This window comes from Hippocampus guttulatus, chromosome 5 (assembly GCF_054856545.1).
Source record: "Hippocampus guttulatus isolate MCC_2025c chromosome 5, RoL_Hgut_1.0, whole genome shotgun sequence".
NCBI lineage: Eukaryota > Metazoa > Chordata > Actinopteri > Syngnathiformes > Syngnathidae > Hippocampus > Hippocampus guttulatus.
In genome coordinates this window covers 22,623,323-22,647,635 of record NC_141265.1, presented here as the reverse complement: position 1 = coordinate 22,647,635, position 24,313 = coordinate 22,623,323, and the positions used below count along the sequence as shown (strand labels likewise).

At 41.0% G+C, this 24,313-nt stretch overlaps 1 protein-coding gene across 2 annotated transcripts in view; it reads left to right on the top strand.

Moving 5' to 3' along the window:
- stxbp1b (syntaxin binding protein 1b) overlaps positions 1-21,384 on the top strand; it is a 29,846-nt gene extending 8,462 nt beyond the window's left edge. Inside the window, exons 7-19 of one of the 2 annotated variants that reach the window (XM_086111294.1) lie at positions 1,932-2,080; positions 2,951-3,035; positions 3,540-3,670; positions 6,330-6,437; positions 7,105-7,165; positions 9,161-9,226; positions 9,401-9,481; positions 10,241-10,379; positions 10,864-10,973; positions 14,763-14,864; positions 15,892-15,977; positions 16,640-16,794; positions 17,922-21,384. In XM_086111294.1, the coding sequence (XP_085967420.1) occupies positions 1,932-2,080; positions 2,951-3,035; positions 3,540-3,670; positions 6,330-6,437; positions 7,105-7,165; positions 9,161-9,226; positions 9,401-9,481; positions 10,241-10,379; positions 10,864-10,973; positions 14,763-14,864; positions 15,892-15,977; positions 16,640-16,794; positions 17,922-18,031 (1,383 nt within the window). In that variant the 3' untranslated portion in view covers positions 18,032-21,384. Of the gene's footprint in view, positions 1-1,931; positions 2,081-2,950; positions 3,036-3,539; positions 3,671-6,329; positions 6,438-7,104; positions 7,166-9,160; positions 9,227-9,400; positions 9,482-10,240; positions 10,380-10,863; positions 10,974-14,762; positions 14,865-15,891; positions 15,978-16,636; positions 16,795-17,921 lie in introns of both variants that reach the window. The other variant, XM_086111293.1, reaches the window with a different exon arrangement.
- The last annotated feature ends 2,929 nt before the right edge of the window (positions 21,385-24,313 follow it).

The window sequence follows — 24,313 nt, the reverse complement described above, 5'->3', positions numbered from 1 at the left end:
GTAAATCATACCGGGTATTATATTTTCATGAATATTTATATGTACGGTATCTAGTGTATCTACTCTAAATGAATTTATATTTGCATTTGACCAGCCGAGCAAATACATTAATAATTATCCAAACATTGTCGAAAAATAGAAACCATTAAATTTTTGTTTCAAATCCAAAGAGCTGATCCTGAAATGTTCAGGCAAAGGTAAAATGTTCAGCAATATTCTGATGGATTCACATAATTTTTAAATGATATGTCTTCAGCTCATTTTCACAAAAACCTGCAATTTGAACATTGGTGTGTAGACTTTTTCATTCATTGGAAAGTAGTTTTTTTTTGGGGGGGGGGGGGGTTAATGATCCACTGGGAGTCACTGAAAGGCCAGTCATGAGCAATCTTACCCTTCAAGTTCCTAGCAAGTCAAGTTACTGTGGCAGAAATCAAACAAGTCAAGAAGAGTTCCTCCGAAATTTCATGCATCATAAATAAAGTCATGCAATCTTGCTTACTCACACGTATTTACGCATTAACCACTATGCACTCAGGATCTCTACTTGCGTTAGTTAGCTGTACTAGCACACATACACACCATATATCTAGATAACCCAAACCCTAAGATTGAAAAATGTCTTTAATCATGACTCAAAAGACTTGAACCTTTTATAAATATACGGTGTATGTGTGTGTGTGTGTGCGCGCGCGCACATGTGTACGTGTTTATTTTATTGATGTGTGTATCTACCGGTATGTATGTATGTTATGTACACTGTATTCACAGTAGTTTGTGTAAACACACGTTTCCCCATCTTTTCTATATACTGTACCTTGTCTTGTCTTTTTAAATTTTTTTCCCAAGATGGCGCCCGAGTAGGCAGCCTTCGGCAAGTGCTCTTCAAGAGCCTTGCTTTTTTGTTCTTTTTTGTTGTTTTTGTCTTTTGTTTTGTCACATGTTGTTTCATCATGTGGACCTGATATGGACTGTTTTCAGCGTTTTTTTGGCCACGACATTCGTCAAAGGATAAGTATCTGTGCTTGGTGGTTGCGCCTTCTCGGCAGCACGCCTGTACCAGCACAGACTTTGTTGGCGCAATTGACTGTCGGTGCTGGACAGACCTGGGGCGCTTGTGTTTTTTGCACCTGTAATGGGCAGCATTTTTCACAACCCCGTTTTGTTCAGTGGAGATGTCAGCGCTGTTGGACAGTCGGCGTTGGTGCGGCTGGATGGATGGCTGCTGAAGTTGAGGATGAGGAGAGAGGAGCGTTGGCACAGAGCGCCGATGTGTATTTGGAACCGAGAGTCGCCGCTTGGAATTGAAATGGATTTCCATGGGACAGGAGAAGTGAACCAATCTCTTTTTTCGTCAATGGATGCTACAGCTTCTTGTTGACTTTGAAACTTGGCTTGTAGCCGACGTGTGCACATTTTGAGCATGACGTCTCTGATCCACTGGTTAAAGGACACTTTGATTCTCTCCTCTTTCATCTCAAACTGCTTCAAACAACAAAGCGTGTGACGGAAAAGTGGTTAGGACTGCACGACTGTCCGTGTTTTGTGTTATGTGTTGTGTTTATTATTGTACTTTATGTTAACTGTTTTGTTCAGCGCTTTGTTACAGCTGCCGCTGTTGTGAAAGCGCTATATAAATCAGCATGTATTGTATTGTATTGTCTAATTGGACGTATACCATAGCAACAACCTAAAATTAATCATAAACACATTACATGACCCCACAAAATCGAATGATGGTGTTTTAATTTCAGTGGTTATTCCCATACAGACACTGTTGCAAGACTGCAAAAAAGCCATGACACATCGTCTACGTGCAAGTCACGGTGTTGGCCAGCAGGGGGGTTGTGTGCACATAAAACCTCGATGAACGGACCTTTCTTTGTGAACCAATTGTAATGCTGGTTAAACCACGTTTCCCTTTGGTGCAGGTCTTTTCGCTGGATAAAGTAGACGCCTTTCAGGACTTCTACAGCCCCTTCAAAGCTGACGTGAAGAACAACATGCTGGAAGGTTGCGCTGAACAAATTGCAACCCTCTGTGCCACTCTCAAAGAATACCCTGGAATTCGATACAGAGGGTGAGACCAACAATTCATTCAGCCATTGTTTTTTTTTTCTTTATTTCATTTATTTATTCATCCATGCATTTTCTGATCCACTGGAGCCAATCCCAACCGACTTCGGGCAATAGGTGGGGTACATCCTCAATTGGTTGCCAGCCAATCGCAGCGGACACATAGACGAACAACCATCCGTGCTCACACTCGCACCTTGGGACAATTTAGAGTGTTCCATTAACTTGCCCCACATGTTTTTAGAATGTGGGAAGAAACCGGAATACCTGAAGAAAACCCACACAAGCACAGGGAGAACATGCAAACTCCACACAGGAAGGCCGGCACTGGAATCAAACCTGGTCTGTGAGGTCGACAGGTTAACCACCTGACCGCCGGGCCGCTACATTTATTTATTTGTTTGTTTGTTTATTTCTTTATTTAAAACAATATTCATCCTGACAAGCTTATACATATTTGTGGTCAGAAGCTTACATACATTCATCATGGGCGTACAATAAAAGTCATATAATTTCTGGGTTTGATGATTTATTGCAATGGGTCTTTTCCAAGGATAGAATAATTCTACAAATCTACAGAGGGTCAAAATCAACAGGCTCGAATATATTGTACTGAGATTGGCTGGCAATCAATCTTCACGGAGTGGCCAAGTTGAACTCCAGGGGTTGTGCTCAAGTTTGAGTGTATTATTATTGTTTATCATGACCACATAGCCCTGAGTGCATTATAGCGCCGAATGGCTATAACTGTTTACTTTTTTATTTATTTTTGTGTGTTTTTGGGGCGGGGGGTGTCAGGATTACAACAGTTTGGAAAAAAACCCCAACCCACCTCTCTCAAAATTGTACTGTATTTGTTTTTTGTGTTATTCAGAGAGTACAAAGACTGCGCTGTTCTGGCCCAAATGCTACAGGACAAGCTGGATGGCTACAAGGCTGATGACCCCAGCATGGGGGAGGTGGGAGATAGACAGTAGATGAAAAAAAAAAGGCAATAGGTAGCCATTCATTTACAGTACCCATACATTCGAACTGTAGGAACAGTTGTAAGTTGACAACATTTTTTGTTGATCTGCTACACTGTGGACAATGTGTGCAGCAATTCATTCCTCTGTGCATGATGCATGATGTTTGGAAAAGACCAGGCTGTTGTAAGGTTCTTACAGACTAGTCTGTTGTGAACCCAAATCATTCGTCCACTACTTCAAAAAAAAAAAAGAATATTGTGAATTGGTGAATACAATGTCTTCATGTCTGGCAATTGTGCTGAGAGTCCATATTATGTATTACATTCTGTACACATACTGTATATATTGAGTATATTCACAGGATTTTTGAAGTGCAGACATGGTTCTGCAAAGTTATTGGTGATCACATTGTTTTGATATGATTTTACTCTGCTAATGAAGCAAAATCTCCGTATAATGTGAACAGTCTTTTGTTTCCGTGTTGGATTCCTCCAGGGACCGGATAAGTGCCGGAGTCAACTAATCATCCTGGACCGAGGATTTGATCCTGTGTCACCTCTTCTACATGAGCTCACTCTTCAGGCAATGGCCTACGACCTGTTAGGCATTGAGAATGATGTCTACAGGTATATATAGCCACACACGCATCCATGACCACATACATGCACACATAATATTCAGATCCAAGAATACAGATCACCTAAAGCAGGGGTGTCAAACTCGTTTTTGTCGCGGGCCACATTCTCGTAACTGTTTCCCTCGTAGGGCTGTTATGAATTTTGGGAAACCATATAAATGTTTAATCCCCTCCACATATTACATACACAGCGCACATCAAATTGATGAACAACTAGTTTTACAATCAGAAGTCAAGAATAATCACTGTTATTGTGGATTGCATATGACAATTTGAAATTTTGGTTCAGACTTTAGCAAGCATCATGGAACTTGACATGCTTCATTTGCTTTCACGAGCCACATAAAATGGTGTGGTGGGCCAGATCTGGCCCCTAGGCCTTGACTTTGACACCTGTGCCCGAAAGGTTTGCATATTTTATCAAATCAAAAAAAGAAAAATCAACAAACCAACCACAATTAATAATTAAGAACTGCTTATCCTCACAAGGGTCACGGGCACCCTGAACTGGTTGCCAGCCAACACAGTGCACACATCGTCGAACAACCATTCATGTTCACAATCACACAATAGGGACAATTGAGAGTTCCATGAACCCATTTAATCCCAGATTTTCCCCAGACATTTAAAAGTCAAAATCAGGTGTCATTGGTAGCCCTTTTAAGTAATCAATAATAACCCTGTAAATTAAATCATTGTTGTCCTTCACAAATGTGACTGTTGGGATTAAATGGGTTAACCTGCCATGCATGTTTTTTGGAATGTGGGAGAAAACCAGAGTACCTGGAGAAAACCCACGCAGGCAAGGAGAGAGGGAATTTGCAATTTTTGGGGTCACATATACAACATTCAGCAAAATGGTTCTTTGCATTTCAAGATGTTTATTTATTTGTCAAATGCACCAGTAAAAACACAATGGTAGCAATGAGCAATTAAATTCTTATTTGAACCCCTCCCTTGGTTACCAGGCCTGATCTTGTGTCAGCACCCTGGTCGAGGGAATTGATTGATGATGTACCTTGTAGGAGAAACTGGAGAATTCCAATCCAGAAATACTTATGTACATGTAATACTCATGTTTTTGCTCTCTGTATTCTTTCTATCCATCGCGTGTTTTTCTTTTCCAGTTACACTCATTGTATATGTACTGGAGCTGTCAGTTTAGCGCGTTATTATCGGCATTAATTTAAATGAATTTTAATGGGATTACATTTTTTCTCGCGAGATTAACGCGGCCCACGTCACAGTGGATGTTACATTGCTCTATAAATAAACCAGGAGCAAAACAACAAGCGCGCTGCACAGGTTCACGCACGTCTGTTTTGCCAGCCACGGCAGCGGGAGACACCGAAAACGGATACTTAAAGAGTTTATGAATGGAAAGTTTACTTTTAAAAAGTTGCCAGATAGTTCCACTGACAAGACCAAAGTTACCTGGATGTTTTGCAGTCGTAAACTGAGCTATCATCATAGCACGTCGAGTCTGAAATACCACTTAATGGCCAAGCACACAGCTGATGTGAGTACTCCGGCCCCTCGTCTAAGACAGACAGCTATGGATCATTTCAAAGCGAAGAAAATGGATGACACGACGAAGAACAAATTTGCTGAAGCCATAGTATGCTAAATGTATGGCTACTGCATGCAAGCCTGTCAACATTGTCCACAGCCAGACTCAAGCTGAAATCATTCGCATTGCATCGAACGACACCACTACGGATTGCCAGCGAGAGCCTCCATTACAAGCTATGAACAGAAATTGTACGTAGCAGAGAAGGCTAAGGTACACCAAGCGGGAGAAGACAGTTTCGTGAGAGAAATAAGAGACTAGGTTGATGAGCCTCGGGTAAATAAAGAGCAGGCATTCTGTTGAGTTCGATGTATGCCACTGACACGATTGTTACTTGTTTGGAACTATTTTGTGTGGAAGGTTACCGTGTTCAGCGTCCATATAAATGGGGTGGAGCTTCTCTGTGTTCGTCTGACAGCGACGGTGCGCTGAGGCACGTCGAGAGTTCAGCGGTGCAGTCGTAGCGACCACACTGAAAATAAAACGTCTCCAGTGTTGTGCCTCGAACCAAGTGTAGTCATCCGAAATGATGTCTACACAAAACCAAAGAGAGACTCCCGCGCAAGAAGGACCAACAGAATCAACATAGCCTGACTGCTGTGTTCAAAGCAAACTTGAGAAAAACGAAGGATGCAACCATGGCTTAAATCCATTATAGGCTGAGTACTAGTTTACCTTAGACGTGCACTTTATAATTTTATATTGCTCTGTTTTGATTCCTTAAAAAGAGCTGTTCAAGGAGCTGTTGTGTGACAAAATATTTTTTTCACTGTTGTTGATGGACAGTAATATTGTGTGAGAGATCCAAGTGAAAAATGTTCATGTAAAATTGAAAATCTAAATTGTTGTTTCAGCAAATATTTGCATTTTGCATGTAGAAAATTGATCCATGATTCCATGTTGATGAGAGCATTAAAATGGGGAAAATAGGACCAAAAAAAGGAAATTTACAAACGATAAAAAATGTGTGTGTATTCACGATTAATTATAAGTTAATTATGACAGTTGCATTTTTAATCATGATTAAATACAGTATTTTAATCGTTTGACAGCTCTAATATGTACATTTCTGTGTCAGGTTTGAGACCAGTGGCATGGGGGAGACTCGGACAAAAGATGTGTTGCTGGATGAGGATGATGACCTGTGGTTGACTCTGAGACATAAACACATTGCTGAAGTTTCAACGTGAGTACTTGTGTTACATACGCCTTGTTTCGACATGGTAATGTGGAATATTTAAAAGAAACAAACACAACAGCAGACTACCTAACACAGGGGTGGGCAAACTTTTTGGCTCGGGGGCCGCATTGACTTTTAAAATTTGACAGAAGGGCCAGGTCAGCACGAGCTATGGTACATTAAAAAAAATAAACTGCATTTGTTGACAGTCCATATCAAACATCAACAGAACAAAAGCATGAAAGTACTGTATTAATATACTTTTTTAAAATGACGACAGTGTTGTTGATGACCTATTTTAGCCTGTGCATTTCTGCAGATGGGTTGTGATCAGACCAGTAGAAGTAGAGCGATACAGAGGTCCTAGGTGGTCGAAAAGATCCCCCCCCCCCCCTCCCTGTGTTCTGCAACTTCAAGTCAATGCACCATCTGGCGGTGAAATTCCTGTCATTACAAGTTCAATTGAAATGAATGCAATCATTTACATCGAACCTTAATTGTGGACCGACCTTCGGCGGGCCGGATTAAAAGGACCAACGGGCCGGATTCGGCCCACCGCTGACCTAACACTACACTTGAACTTTTGAAGAGTGTACAAAAGGCTTACTTTTTTACTATATGTCAAAACTGATTTTGTGACATGATTTATGTTGTCTTTCTTTTGTTTGCATAGGGCTGTGACTCGCTCTCTGAAAGAATTTTCTGCCAGCAAAAAAATGAACACAGGGGAAAAGGTAGAGGAAAAACATCCACATTACGCTGAACAATCTTTTTTTGTCATAAGACCGCATTGAAGAGAATGAGAAATTAGGAAATTGGTACACAATGTGGCTAGAAGAATTTCGATGAAACTTTGAAATGCCAGTGTGCCACAAATGAAATATACTTTACTGAAGGTGAAAATCTATTCAGGTCAAAAGTCACTCTCTTAACATTTATACACAACCACCTTGCTGAACAGGTTCAAACGAAATATGTTATGCTATATTTTGTCCAATACAGATGTTACTTGGAAATAAAATATGAAATATTGATCTCTTATCTTTTGATGGGAAACCTGGATTTTTTTTGTGTACGGCAAAAAATAAAAAAATCTGGCTCCCTTTTCCGCAATCAGCAAAATATGCTAAATAGTTATTTTCAGCAATCCAAAGTATAGTGTGGTCACCGCCGATATCAGATTCCACAGCCGTCCACATACCAACAAGGAAAAAAGAAGAGAATAATAATATAATAATAATAATACATCACATTTGCAAGCGCCTTTCATAACACTCAAGGACACTGTACAACCAAGAGCAATAGTAAAACACAGATAAAAGAATAAACAAAGAAAGAAGGATTTAAGGCGGGTAGGCAAGTCTGAATAGGTGGGTTTTGAGCTGGGTTTTGAATATGGAAAGAGAGTCAATATTACGAATGTTGGGAGGAAGTGAGTTCCAGAGTTTGGGGGCAGAGCGACTGAAGGCTCTGCACCCCATTGTACTGAGACGGGCAGAGGGTAGAAAAAGGTGGAGGGAGGATGAGGACCTGAGTGAGCGAGAGGGAATGGAGATTTGAAGAAGATCTGACAGATAGGGGGGCGCAAGGTTATGGATGGCTTTGAATGTATAGAGAAGTCATTTGAAGTTGATTCTAAGTTTGACAGGAAGCCAGTGGAGCTGTCGGAGGATGGGGGTGATATGATGGAAGGAGGGGGTTCTTGTGATGATCCGGGCTGCTGAATTCTGAACAAGTTGAAGTTTATGGAGGAATTTTTGATGGACACCGAAGAGGAGTAAGTTACAGTAGTCAATACGGGAAGTGACGAGACTGTGAACAAGGATAGCAGTGGTGTGAGGAGTGAGTGAGGGACGGAGGCGGTTTATATTGCGAAGGTGGAAATGAGCAGGATTTATACTTTATACCAGGGACCCCAACCTTTTTTGCCCCACGGACCGGTTTATGTCAGTAAATATTTTCAGGGACCGACCTTTAAGGTGTGGCGGAAATAATACTACAAAATAATATGGTATGAGCTGCATGAAAACTGTGGTGTTTTCGAAATATAATAATAAAAACAAGGAGCGTCTAATCTGGCCGCAACACTCTGATCGCTATGGTAATGTTTAATGCCTTCAAAATACGATACAACGCAAATTCAAAGTGCATGAAAATGACGACTCACCACAGCCCCGAGCTTGATTTTCTGCAACCAGACGGTCCCATCTCGGGGTAATAGGAGACAATGACACCTCAAGTGTGTGGTTTATGTCCAGTCGACTTCGTAATTTTGTTTTAGTCGCCGTTGCTGCACAAAACCCCCGCCTCACACAGGTAGCATGTCGGAAATAGCAACAGTGCTAATGTGGCGATCTCAAAGTATTCAGCCATAATTTTAATCCAGTTGTCTCGAACGTACTTTTAAGGCCGCCGTCATTTGCGATCTCCGGCAGTTTTTTTTTCACTCATTTTGTGAGCTCCGGCGTTTTGTTTTAGCGTAATCGGTCACGTGACGGAGATCCGTGGCTTGACGTGTGTCAAGCGTAACACAGACGGATGTAACGGAGAATCCGGTGATTTTTCAAAACAAAACATCTTTCGTATTCCGAAATAAATAAAACGGAATTAAGGCGAAGTTCTTTCTGTGCGGCCCGGTACCAAATGCCCTTCGGACCGGTACCTGCTTTATACTACAATTTATACAGTATTGTACTGAATCACTCATGACTGTCACCATTGTCTTTCAGACCACAATGAAGGAACTGTCTCAGATGCTGAAGAAAATGCCTCAGTATCAAAAGGAGCTAAGCAAAGTAAGAACAGCAAGTGTATTCTTGTTCACAGTCTTCACATTTGCTCGTAGCTTGTCACTGCCTGCACATAAGAGATATACTTTTTTTTTAAATACATTTGAACGTGCGAATGTTTGTAACTCCTGGATATTTTCCTCAAATAGCTAAACTCATCTACTTATCTTTTCTTGTTAGTATTCAACCCACCTTCACCTGGCTGAAGATTGTATGAACCGCTACCAGGGCACGGTTGACAAACTCTGCCGTGTGGAGCAGGTAATTAAAAAAGCTTAAATAAAAAATTGAAACAGTCGCGGGTATTGTGTGTTGTGATGAATTTGAACCGTCCTCAGAGGTGTGTAGAGTGGCCAAAAATTATACTCAAGAGTACTCTTAGGTTATAATAATATAAAAAATTCCCCCGAATAATGACTTAAGTAAGAGTAAGTAGTCAGTGAAATATAATTCAAGTACTAACTGATGAGTAACTTTTGATTTCATGTTATTCACTTGAAATAAAACCAAAATAAATTGCATTTTCATCAAGTCGGTGACGTGGTGCAAGACTGGTTGGCACATCCGCCTCAGAACACAGAGGTTCAGTGTTCGATTCTGGGGTCCGGCCTTCCTGTGTGGAGTTTGTATGTTCTGCCTGTGCCTGCGTGGGTTTTCTCCGGGTACTCTGGTTTCCTCCCACATTCCAAAAACATGCATGGCAGGCTGATTGACCACTCTAAATTTTCCCTAGTTATGAGTGTGAGCACGAATGGTTGTTTTTCTCTGTTTTGCCCGGCTGGCAACCATTTCATGGTGTACCCCGCCTACTGCCCAAAGATGGCTGGGATTGCCCAGGGGGATTGTCAGCACATTGTTTTAGGGAATACCAGGTGAGACAAAGATGAACACCAGATATTTCTCAAACTTTGCTTCCCTCATCAATACCTCAAAATGGGCTAGCGGAGGTACACTTTATAAGAAACAAACTCCCCTAAATAACCTGACCCTTTTCTTCACCTTTCGCTTCCATTCTGAAAGGATCTTGCAATGGGTACCGATGCAGAGGGCGAGAAAATAAAAGATCCCATGAGGCTTATTGTACCAATCTTACTGGATACCAATGTCAGCGTCTCTGACAAGATTCGCATCATTCTGCTTTACATCTTCCTCAAGAATGGTGAGATATGTGGATTGTTTTTATCCTTTTTGTACAATTGTCATTACTATGTTACAGAGACTGAAACTCAGACATATGTCACCCAACATACATTTTATACCTTTTGTAATGTATATTTAGTATGCTATATTCTATCATTAGCACAATTTGATTAAAAAAATACACCATATAAATTGGAGACTATTATTTTTATGATGAAGCTAACTTACAAATGTAACAGGGGACGAAATAATGACTCTCACCTATGTATGTATTCATATGTTATAGAAAGTCTGGACCTCTTTTGCGATCGTAATTTCCAGATTTTCTCCTACTCACAAATACACACCACTGCATAATTGTGAAGGTTTGCACTCTTGTACAGTATATGTCAGTTATCAACTGTGTGTGTGTGTGTGTGTGTGTGTGTGTGTGTGTGTGTGTGTGTGTGTGTGTGTGTGTGTGTGTGTGTGTGTGTGTGTGTGTGTGTGTGTGTGTGTGTCAGGTGTGACCGAGGAAAACCTATGTAAGTTGCTCCAGCATGCCAACATCCCACCGGAAGACAGTGACATCATTTCCAACATGGCACACATGGGTGTGCCGATCATCTCTGAGGTATGTTGTGTTCTGAAATCCTCAAGTCAAGTATGAAACCGGTGATCCTTATGTATTTTACCTCTGATACCCTTATTTGGCTACAGCAGGCGTAGCTAAATATAGGCTCAACGTGTGATTAAAATAATAAAAAATAAACAAATAAATAAAATCATAAATTGTCACTTAACCTGAAAAAATCGAAGTTAATTGTTTTTGGCACAAGACCAATCAAACATCAAGCTAAAATTAAGGTAAACTCAATTGAGATAGAAAGAGCGTATGAAACCAAGTTTCTCGGATTAGTAATAGACTCAAAACTATGTTGGAAGCCACATATCGATAACGTAAAAAGAAAAATAGCCAAAACCGTAGGGATCCTCTACAAGACCAAGGAAGTGCTAAATAAGAGATCTTTGTACACATTATACACTTACTAAATACTATTATTACCATATATGACCTACTGTGTGGAAATATGGGGAAATGCCTGCAAAACAAACACACTCCCTATTCTAAAACTACAAAAAAAAGCTATTCGATTTATTAATAGATCAAAATATACGGAACCCACAAATCCACTATTTATCAAATTAAATACGATGAAATTTTATGACCTGGTTGACTTTAAAATCGCCCAATTAATGTACAAAGCACACAATAACCTGCTCTGCCAAAACATTCAGAAGTTTTTCGAAATTCAAAAAAGCAGCTATGATTTAAGAGATACCAACTTATTCAAAAAACTCAAAACAAGAACAAACATCAAGCAAAGAAGTGTATCTATCAAAGGTGTTAATCTGTGGAATAATCTCGAAACGGACCTGAAAATGAGTAAATCGCTTGCTGAGTTCAAAAACAAATTCAAAAAAATAGTACAAACAACCTACATCAATCAGAGTTAAAATGATAAATTCTAAACATTAAATATAATGATAAATCAGAACTAAGTTGATAAATAGAGAAAGGTATTGAAATAGCCCTTATGAATACAAGAGAATGAGAGTGCCAGGGTGTGGATGTATATAATCCCGATACAAACCAAAAGTTGTAAAAATATCACGGTTAAGGGTAAAGTATGAGCCTTAATGGAGACTTCTCTCTTTTCTGATTGATATAAAAATGATTTATTAGATATAAACACATAACGGGGTAGGACTAGATACGTTTTTTACTTTTCCTACTCCCTTGAACATAACTGTTGAATGAAGACTGATTTCTTTCTTTTTACTACTTTATCTACCTTATTTTCTGTCAAATTATTACTGTATATGTTTTATGTTCAATAAACAAACCAAAAACCTTGCAACAATTTAGACAGACTTTGCATGCGGTAGTTGGAGCAGCCTCCTAACAGGAAGTAAATGTAAGCAGAGGAAAATTCAGAGTCTGTGAGCATATGTCTCAATGAAGAGATAAACACAAGAAGATAAAAAGGAATATATCGATAATACAAGCCCCAATTACAATGAAATGCTATATATATATATATATATATATATATATATATATATATATAATATATTTATATTTCAAATCTTTTTCCACCTATATTCAGTTGAATACACTTTATGGGGTTTTTTGGGCAAATGTTATCACAGGCGGCCGATGGTGGACTGGTTAGCGTGTCGGCCTGACAGTGCAGAGGTGCAGGGTTCAATCCCGGCTCCGGCCTTTCTGTGTGGAGTTTGCATGTTCTCCCCGTGCCTGTTTGGGTTTTGTCCAGGTACTCCGGTTTCCTCCCACATTCCAAAAAAAAACATGCGTGGCTGGTTCATGGAACACTCTAAATAAGGGGTGTCAAACATACGGCCCCCAAGGAGATTCGATCATGCCCGCAGGATAATTAAAAAGTGAAAAAATGCATAAAAGAAACGGAATGAAGATTTTTAATAAGGTGCAATTCGAGTATCCGCTAGGGGACACACTGTTTTGATCAGAGTCGAAGACAACAGCAGCCTCAGTCTGTCACTGAGACAGACCCAACACAACAGACGCTATCAAGGACATGTGAATACTGTATTCTTTACACATTTAATAGCACTCTCCTTAGTTTGTAAGGTGTAGGCAGGGATTAAATTTAGATTTTATATGCACTTGTGTATATGGTTTAAAAATTCCTTTCTTTATAAATCTCGTTTAATCTTAAAGTGCATTACTATATTTTTCAACACCAATTACTTGTTTTAAAGTTTTGTGCCTTTGTACAATCAGTGGAATCAGTTGCAATGCATAAATGTGAATGATAAAAGTAAATTGCACATTTGTCGAAGGAAGTCTAAGGTGCTTCATGAAATGTTTTGTAAAAGATATGTTCATTAAATGTCAACATTTTCCTAATGTTCTTGTGCTTCTTTAAACCAAAACAAAGGAAAGACATATTATTTGGGTTATTTATAGCACAGTATAGTATAATTTTAATGGTCTGGCCCACTTGACATCTACCGAGGCCGTATGTGCCCCACAATGTGAAATGAGTTTGACACCCCTGCTCTAAATTGTCCCTTGGTGTGAGTGTGAGCGTGGATGGTTGTATGTCTATGTGTGCCCTGCGATTGGCTGGCAACCAGTTCAGGGTGTCCCCTGCCTGCTGCCTAAAGACAGCTGGGATAGGCTCCAGCACGCCCCGCGATCCTTGTGAGGATAAGCGGATCAGAATATGGATGGATGGATGGATCTGATCACATTTTGAATTTTATGGCTGCAACATGATCCAAATAAAGCTAGGATAGGGCCAACAGCAGAAGAGTAAGGTTGAGGAATGCTCATCAAACACCTGTTTGGAACATCCCACAGATGAACAGGATAAGTGGGAACAGGTTTGGGTATAAAAATCGCTTCCCTGAATTGCTGAGTCATTCACAAACCAAGATGGGGCGAAATTCACCACTTTGGGAACAACTGCATGAGAATATAGTCCAAACAGTTTAAGGATGATATTCCTCCATGTGCAATTGCAAGAAATTCAGGGATTTCATCATCTACTGTCCATACTATCATCAAAAGATTCAGAGAAACTGGAGAAATATCTGCATGTAAGCAGCAAGGCCGAAAACCAACGTTGAATGCGTGGGGCCTTTGATCCCTCATAACCACTTGAAAAAATCATTATAGGTTAGGACAGTTCATTGCCACATCAACAAATGCAAGTTAGTCTACCATGCAAAGCAAAGGCCAGAAATGACACCGGCTTCTCTGGGTCAAAGCTCATGAAATGGGCTGATCCAAAGTGGAAAAGTGTGCTATGGTTTGATGAGACCACATTTCAAACAGTTTTGGTAAATGGTTGACTTTGTCTCCAAAAAAAAAGGACCATAGAGATTTTTATTGCCGCAAGTTCAAAAGCCAGCATCTGTGATCGTATGGGTGTTTATTGTTAGCGCCCATGGCATGGGTAACTCGCACAACTGTTTGGGCACCAATAATCCTGACAGGTACAGCAGATGCAGATTTTCTTTTTCAGGTACTTCCCTGCCTGCTTTTTTCAGCAAGACAATGAATGCCAAGCCACATTCTTCACATGTAAAAATAGTGTGGTTTTGACCACATTGAGAATTGGGTGAGACTATAGAATGGCCTATCAGAAATCCAGAGCTGTCTCCCATCCAAAATATAAAGTGCAAAATACGAAAAGAACAAGTAAATCAGTTTGAACATGAAATATATTGTATTCAATTGAATATAGGTTGAAAAGGATTTGCAAATCATCGTATTCTGTTTTTATTTACGTTTGACAAAACGTCCCAACCCCATTGGATGTGCGGTTGCTATTAACGATCATCCCAATAAAATAAAATGTTTCCATTGCAGGCCACTGCCAAGAAAACCAAAAAGCCTGACCGGAAGGAGCGAATTAGTGAGCATACCTACCAACTCTCAAGATGGACTCCTCTCGTCAAGGATCTCATCGAGGTGCGTGCGCTATTTAGTCAAGTCAAGTCAAGTCAACAGTATTTATAGAGCACTTTCAAACAGCCATCGCTGCATACAAAGTGCTGTACATGGAGCAATTTAACATGCACAATAAACAGTAAGACAAATCGGTAATAAAGGAGGTAGAAAGCACCAAACAGTAAAACCAAGAACAAATCTAAGTCATGCTGAGTCGAATGCCAAAGAATACAAGTGAGTTTTGAGGAGGGTTTTGAAGATGGGCAGCGAGGAGGCTTGCCGAATGTTCAGTGGGAGGTCATTCCAGAGAGAGGGACCAGCAACAGAAAAGGCTCGATCCTCGATATTTAGTGCAATATGATTCTGTCCGCAACAAAAAGAGACACATTATCCATGAGGATATCTGAACCTAGTTTGATATTCTACCTAATGCTAAATTCGTACATAAAACATGTTTTCCTTTATGAAAATTACAATGGGTGCGTCCATTGAGATATTGAGTCCTAGATCTAATTCAAATGCAAATGACAATGCACTTCGTTTCCATTGACTATTGTAAGGAAGCAAAGTTTTAGGAAAGAGTTTTAGTTGTGGCTGCCTGGGCTGCTCTGCTCTTGACTGGGGGATATCAATAATAAACCACAGGCAAAATCAGTTACTTTGTCATCAAAATGAAAATAATAATAGTGGGAGTCATAACAATAATATTTAGCCGCTCTCCATAGTAATTATCAAGTTGAGCTGTCATAATAGCCTGTTGGCATTTCTATTCAGACAAATGAAACAGAACTATCGTTAAACATGAATCAAAGTGCTTGAAATGACGACATGATGTGTAATTCAATGGAAACACGCTGGGAAAAAAAAAACATTTCTCCAGATGATGTTACGATACAGGCTAGTCATCCATTTCATGATAAAGGCCACATAGGCATAATTTGACCTGTTGGCACAGGAAAAGGTCCAACAGTTGCTTTGGGTGGGGCCACCCCTCGCTTCTGGGAGGCAAAGTCAAAATGCTTACCTTGAAGAACTTGTCTTCTTGCAGGATGCCATTGAGGATAAACTTGACGTGAAGCAATACCCATACATTTCCCAGAGACAAGCATCAGCCAAAGCCAGCGCTCCGTCAAGGTTAGTAGTTCACAGTAATCCATATTCCGTAATCGGTGATTGTAGTCCATTTGAACAAATATCTGATATGTGTCATGAATTATTATTATTTTCTGTTTCCCCATAACTGCTTTGATTGACCCCTAGAAATTGACTCAGACAAGTCAGACAACACGAAAATATCATTGAGTCATAATCGTATTTCCTCAATGTATGGATTTTGTCAGATTTAAGTTCATGCTTTTATTCGCTAAGAAAAAAAGAACTCATTTTTCCTTAAGCAGTTTATGCAGCTTAGTATTTCATGTCATGGAAAAAAAGACTGTTTCATTTGAGTTACATTTGGGCGTAGTGTGCATTTTGTCGGGTAGCAGGTCATGAATGCAAATGATGAGCTGAATTGCATCATACGAAATTTTGTTTCTGTAAGTAACTGTAAACTGTGACAGACTGCTAATTTACGCTGATGGCTGCAAAGAGCCTTCAAGAGGAAATATTATATTTTGAATACACAGTTCAATCTGTAGGCACTTAGTATTGGCGAAGGTTCGAATACCGACTAGGTTCCACTCTCTTTTCCTGCATGTGTGTGCTGTGATTCTTTGTATGATGTCATGGATGCAGTATCAATATAAATACAAAAGATGTGTGTCGTGTTTCTTGTTTCTCTTCTCATTTAGCAGTGCCCGCTATGGTAACTGGCACAAAAACAGGGGCCCCACAGAGGTGAAGACGGGTCCGAGGGTCATTGTCTTCATTATTGGAGGCATGACCTACAGTGAGATGCGCTGTGTGTATGAGGTCACCCAAGCCAATGGCAAATGGGAGGCACTCATTGGTATGTTCTCATTTTCATCCATGTTCATTACTTTTGGTTATGGTGTTCTTAGATGTCAAAATTCCTCAGAGTCCTCAAACAAGGACAACTTTACACCTAATAATTTCAAAAACGGTGAGATTTTTTTCCCCTAAACCTTATGCTTTGAATTGTACAAAAACAGGGGTGCCCACACTTTTTGGACCGAAGATCTACTTTTCGATCAACTAACCTGCCAGGATCTACCCTGACCGGCACGCGCGCGCACACACACACACGCCATGATGAGAAACAGCCTGAAACTGAGGCATGCGATGCACTTTTGCAGCCTGTTAACTATCGTAGCTCACACGTACCGTTTTAAAGTGCTTCCCTGGGCCCTCCTAGATTCCTATTCTTTGCCCGTGCCCTCAGTGAATTGTACACGAAGCAAACTCTGAATGAGAATAATGACGATAAAAGATAGACCGCAACAGCTCTGATCACAAGTTGCAATTGCAGACTGCTGAGCGCTAACAACTTCCGGTGACGTAATCACGCGCCATCGTAAATTCAAGATTTATCTGCTTTATTTTATTTTTAAAACATTTTTTTGTGAAAATGAGACTGATAGGATGATTAGGGTGCAGCGTACATAAAAATACACAAAAAAATATATTACTAACATGTACAAAGACACACAACTGGTTGTTTTGTTTTTTTCTCCTCGACACTCCTCGGATCTACTTGGGACCTGTCTTAGATCTACTGGTAGATCAGGATCGACGTAATGGGCACCCCTGTACTAAAACATTGTGTAACTATGACAAGCATATTTCATTAAATCTACAAATTAAATAAAGGTACCGATAAATAAACCTAATTTATCAGTTTATTGAAGAGAAGAAAAGTAAGACAAATTCCCCCCAGTGTTTGTCTCTTCGGAAGTTGTCCATTTCCAAGGCAACAGATTAAACAAAGATCATAAAATTCTTTTCCATCTTGACAGACTTGACTGTGCTTTTAAAGAGCTGCAGTATGTTGTATACTCTTTGACAAGGAACAATGAGCCAGGCATGCATTTTTTTACTGTACATTGTTCACTTTCATCACAGTTTTGCAGTGTACACTCAGCATTGATTTTGAGCAAAGGTGTTGGTCTCCTGCAGGTGCCACCCACATCCTGACGCCTCCCAAATACCTGAAAGAACTGCAGCACCCAGATTTCCTGGACCCCAATGCACCACCTGAGGCCACAGAGGAGCAGTCAGCACAGTGATATACGGGGGTGAAAGCCCTCTCGTTGGTGGATTGTTTTATTGACATTTCTACATGCAGCACACATCTAGTGTTTATAGAAAATCAACAACGGTTATTCTTGTTCTTCTCTGGGCATACAGTAGTCTGGTACTGTAGATTCAAATGTGAGATCATCTTTCAAACAGCTAAGGGTTGATCAGAATCATCTTTATTGGCCAAATATGTAGAACACACAAGGAATTTGTCTCCGGTAGTTTAGGCTGCAGCACTAGTATTGCAAAAACAAGCAACTACGAAAAACAAGGACATAACATAAGTTTCGAAAGAGTTTCCGTCATGTAAGGGTGCAGTAGTACCACCCAATGACAGCTGTGCGACAATGTGCATAGTCATCGAGCAGAGATAAAGTGATCAGTGGAGCAATACAATACTCTGATAGTTGTGCATTTTGAAGTGACCAGTAGCAGTAATTGTAGGACCACTTTAGGTGTGCAATTATACAGGAAGTCCTTGAGCGCTTAGAGTGTCTGGTGCTGTGGAATATTGATGAACGACAATTGTTCAATTATGTAGAGAACTGGATGTACAATGATCAGTGTGGTAATACTGTTCCAGAGGGGTGTGCAAAAATGCAAAGAGCAACTACAGATTTGAATTACTGTTTAGGGTGTCAATGGCGAGAGGGAAGAAGCTAGTTGAATGTCTCCTGGTTTTGGTGCGCATGGTTCGATAGTACTTACCCGAAGGGAGCAGCTGGAAGAGGTGGTGGGCAGGGTGTGGGGGGTCCTGTAGGATTTTTCCGTGCCCTTGTCGTGGTTCTTGTTGTATGTAAGTCCTCAAGAGTGGGTAGGTGATCAAATCCAGAATGTTTGACGGTTTTCCAAGATGTTGTTGGCCAGTGCAGACTTCAATCTGCCTGAAATGCTGTGTCAGACCCTTTAGAGAGCCGCACAAGAGCAAATGCCTACAAACAATGGGCACTTGGTTCATATTGAAACTACCGTGGTTCTTAAAGCTGCTTCAAGCACCGAAGCAGCCCTTAAAAAAAACAAAAACAAAAAAAAACACTCCGAAAACTTTAGAGATACATTATACTATACTTTTCACCTGTGCGTTGTTTTTTAACAAGCTAGACAATTGGGGAAAAAAACATACAGTAAAAAATTGAAATATTTTAATGAGAAAAATAGATTTTTCCCCTTTTTGCTTTAAAACAATGGTTTGATTCAGCTCGCTCATCCCACCCTGCTTTGGAGCTCCGAGCAGCGAGACCTAGTGGTGCCTGATTGCTTTCTGGTCTTGTAGAGCGAACGTAGAAGTGTACTGTAGCGGGCTTTAACCAGGATATCTGACAAATTCCTTCCCTTCCACTCAACACCAACACATTAACATTAGTAGACTGCTTTTTGTTAGCTGCATTTACTCTTTGATCAAGTTGCTGGATCGGAGTTGCTGATATTTATTTGAGGTTTCAGGATCAACTGAAATGATCACCCTTTGCTCATTTTAAAAACTTCCAAAAGACTTGAGGAACAAAGAAAACACTGAAAAGAATTTCACGTAGCGCCCCAAAGCACACAAACAGATGGTCTGCCTGCCTACACCCTCCCCTCACAGGATGATTCTTCAAATACAATATTTTGTACAAGGCACTTTTTTTTCTGTGTCAAAAGTATCGTAAATTGTGTTTGGTCAATGTTATGAGCAAGACTATTTTTGGAAGATCTTCTTTATTGTGCAGTGTGTTTATTTCTTATGTGAAATAGTTTTGATGTAGGAATGAAGTTCAATTGACACGGATTTCCTCCATCTTATCATCTGAAGATTTATGCAATCACATGTACCGTATTGGCCCGAATATAAGATGGCCCTGATTATAAGACGACCCCCTCTTTTTCAAGACTCAAGTATGAAAAAATACTTTTTGAACACCAAATAAATTTTTATACAGAAAATAATTACAGTACATCTGAAACAGATGATTATAACAATATATTTGAGAAAAGGAGCATGTTATTTTGCCTAATTCAAATCTAAAGTGCAATCACATTCGTAAATGAATGGCTTCTGGTTTTCGAAATGTAAATTACATTATAACTTCTCAGCTGCCGGTTAACCTGGCCTATCTTCGACCCACTTTTCTCCAGATTGTCACTATGTTTCTCCATTTTCTGTTATCTCTTCTATTATTTTCTTCTCTCTTCTTTTACATTCGCTTCAATGATATCTGCCGCCATCTAGCGTCGTGAATGGGTATAATGTCTAGACCCCGAATACTGTATAAAAATAATAATAATAATATTAATACATTTTATTTAAAAGCGCCTTTCATGCCACCCAAGGACACTGTACAGACAATAAGGGATACAATGTAAAATAGATAAGAGAAATATTATATAAAAACAGGACATAAAATCACAAAAACATAGGAAACGGAAGAATTATGTGTTGTAGGCAGTCCTGAACAGGTGTGTTTTTAGACGGGACTTGAAAGTGGAGAGAGGTGTGCAGGTTTGGATGTCCGGAGGTAGATTGTTCCAGAGCTTTGGAGCAGCGCGACTGAAGGCTCTGGCTCCCATGGTGCTCAGGCGGGCAGGGGGCACTGACAGGCGGAGGGAGGACGAGGATCTGAGGGAGCGAGTGGGGGTATGCACCTGGAGAAGGTTGGACAGGTAAGGAGGGGCCAGGTTGTGGATGGCCATATATGTATATAGGAGCAGTTTGTAATTGATGCGGTATTGGAATATAAGACAACCCCCACTTTTTCAGTCTTGTTTCAATGAAAAAAACACTGTCTTATATTCGGGCCAATACGGTACTCTGTTGGGGGGAAAAAATACAGGTGAACAATTCTTCTCGAGGTAAATGCTCGAGTTGACATACTGAGAACAACAGGAACATTTGACAGTTTGAACATGAATCTGAAAAACATTTCAGTAAAATGTTATGTTGATTGAAAACCCATGTTTGGCACATTTGGCTGGGCAGTGTGTATTTTCTAACACTGATACTAACGGCTGCTGATATTTATTTGATAATTTTTGAGAAGGTTTGTGTAGGGCTTTGTGTTTGTCCACTGATATGGTGTCTCCCTTGATTTTCTCTGTGTTTGGCTGTTTCCTTGGAATACGTTTTAGTGCTTTATGTAGTGCTTCTGATTGAATTGTCAATACTGTCTGTTCATTCTTGATGTACAGTAGATACAAAAGTACCTGATGAAAAATTGAGTTGACAAAAAAATTGTGTCATAAAATAAATATTATTTTGCTGTAACATCGCTCCCATTTGATGTGCATATGAAATGTGACCCGTTGTGTATGAACCGACAAAGGTTTTTAGGTGAACCGTGTGAATTAAATACTGGAAACTGTAGGCATCATTTTTGTGTGTGCTTTTTTAAATTCTCTTTATTCATATTTTATAGTCAAACAAAACAAGTAAACTTCGACCCCAGTGAGAAGCACCACTTATCAGTTGAGTCTAGAAGGAATCATCATTCATACTAGCTGCAATGTTTTAAAATTCCTGCACGAGCATCCTCCGACGGATGCTGATGAAATAATTTACTTGAACAGCTAAAACTACAATGGCCAGGAAAATACAGCAAAACTGCAAGCACACAGTGCAAGTTGTTGTTGGTCTTCTGTCAGCCTTGAATATGTCTTCAACCACCAGGACCATTTCTCTTCTTCACTTCTTTCTTTCCTCACATGATAAAAACCTCAAAGGTCAAAGTTTGCATCTACACAAATATAAATCTTCATCTCTTAAAGGTCATGTGTGAAGTAAACCTGGCCAAACATCTTTTGAGTCATACTTAGGGGCTAAAAGTATTTCAAAACATCCTTTCGTGAGGTTTTTTTGAACACAACTCACCCAGGTTCATAGACCCAGAGCAATGTGCTCAACAATGAAAATGTTTTTTTTTGTTGTTGTTTTTTTCGGAAATCTCTAGCGTGTGATGTCATTTACGGCCACTCAGCCATTGTAATGCATTGTTGATTGTTCTGTTAACTGCTCTTTGCTATTGTTATCGAATTATTTGGCAAAATGCCTCGGCGCTGTGTGGGGATGCACTGTTCACATTCAAGCAAACAGTTCTTTGAGTAGCCAAAAGAACAGGATAGGGCACAGAAATGGAGCAGAAAATTGGAAGGATACAGTTTTGTTCTCCCAAACTGAATGAGTTTCATGCCGGTGGCGACGAGCATTCTTTGTCACAAGCACTGAGAAGACCTGTTTTCTGAACCGATTTGAAAAAAGGTAGATGTGCAAATCAATTAATAACTCTGGTTGTTGTTCAATTCAAAATATTATACATGTATATGGATATAATTCTGTACGAAAACATTCGAAGTATATGAGTGCATGAATGGAGTTCTCTGTAATGATGATTTACAACTAACATTGCTGGCGATAAAATGCGAGAAGGGGCCGACAACGCAACAGAACTACCTCAGCAATGATTATACAGGACAGCAACCCACTATGACGGTAGCTCTCAGTGCTCACGGGAATACATGGACCAAATAGGTAATCCCATTGTGCGCAATTTACAGCACAGCACAGCACAGCACCATTGCAAACAATAACGCTAGGCTAATAACCGCAGCCTGTACTGTATATCTTCCCGTTCTTCCAGTCCCGATGGGTCTCCTCTCCAGTCCATGTCTGGCCATTCAGGCACATTTTATGCATCCTGAGCAAATGGCTCATACATGTATGGTCCAAAATACAGTACATCTTGCCAACAACCTCCTCCTCCTCCTCCAACTCTTCAAACACCTGGATCCCGGTAAATAAGTTTGAAACGTCATTTTTCGAATTGATTTCTGACTGACTTTGTACACTTTCCATAGTGAGCCCCGCTATTGTTGTCTTCAAGTGACGTCACACTTCCTGGTTTGACGCTGGTCAAGATCTCACTCTGGGGGTCCAAGGGCCGTAAGGGGCACAGGTGGCCAGCGTAGGGGTTGAACACCTGTTGAGTGCGACGCGTCTCCACGCACCAACATCCTGCTATGGCCAAGCCATTCCAGCCAGACCTGCAGCTCGTTCCGGTGCACCGGGGTGTGAGAGGTGGAGCCAGTGGAGGGTTTGACCACCCCACCGCCGCGGCCGCGACTGTCCGGGACCAAATGGCCGCTTGGCTTTGCAGGCAACACACCCTCCACAGCGGCTCCGGTGGGGAGGGTGGTGGGGGAGCCGGGAAGGGCGCGAGTTGCTAGCGGAGGGGCTGACCGACCCGCCAACGCCCATGCGACTGTCCGGGTCAAACTGCAGTTGGGCACTTGGCCCTGGAGGAGTTGCGCAGGACACCTGCCACAGTAGCAGCACAGGGGAGGGACGGCAAGGGGTTGGCATTGGAGGGAGGAGCATGACCACGCCGCTGCCCTTCGGGACAGAGCCGTTGCTGCCCTCTAGGCTCCGCTGGAGCTGCGCAGCGGTGGAGACCACATCTTCTAACGGGACGGGAGTCAGATCCTGCGGGCCCATCGCACCGGCCAGTTTGAATCCCCCGCGCAAAATGTGCGACTGCGCCCCACACCCGTTTACCTGCTGTACTCACCTGATTTATTTGGTGGAGAGGGAGCATTGACAACAAGTATGCATTGAAAATGGCTCACTGTTAATAACCTGCTGTACCGCTGACATTTTGGAGACTCCTTTGTTGAGAGAGGCACTGCTGGAGAATCGGTAATTCATAATTTGCTCTTATCTATTTGGCATACAACATCCATCTATCCATCCATTTTCCGATCCGCCTTCCCCTCACAAGGGTCGCGGGGGGTGGTGGTGCCTATCCCAGCTGTCTTCGGGCAGTAGGCGGGGGACACCCTGAACTGGCTGCCAGCCAATCGCAGGACACACAGAGACGAACAACCATCCGCGCTCACACTCACACCTAAGGAAACCCTCGCAGATACTCCATGAATTGCAGCTTTTTAAAAATATTCATTCTGTGTCTTTTATGCATTTTTTCACTTTTAAATTATCCTGCGAGCCTGATCGAACCTCCTTGGGTGCCGTATGTTTGACACCTCTGATTTAGAGTGTTGCATTAACCTGCCACGCATGTTTTCGGAATGTGGGAGGAAACCGGACTACCCGGAGAAAACCCACGCAGGCACGGGGAGAACATGCAAACTCCACACAGAAAGGCCGGAGCCAGGATCCAGGATCGCGCGAACCACCGGTCCGCCCGGCATACAGTATAACCAAATAACACAAATATATATCCACAACACACACAGTCCTTCATTAAAAAAGAAAACTGCCTACTAGCATATACAGTAATCCC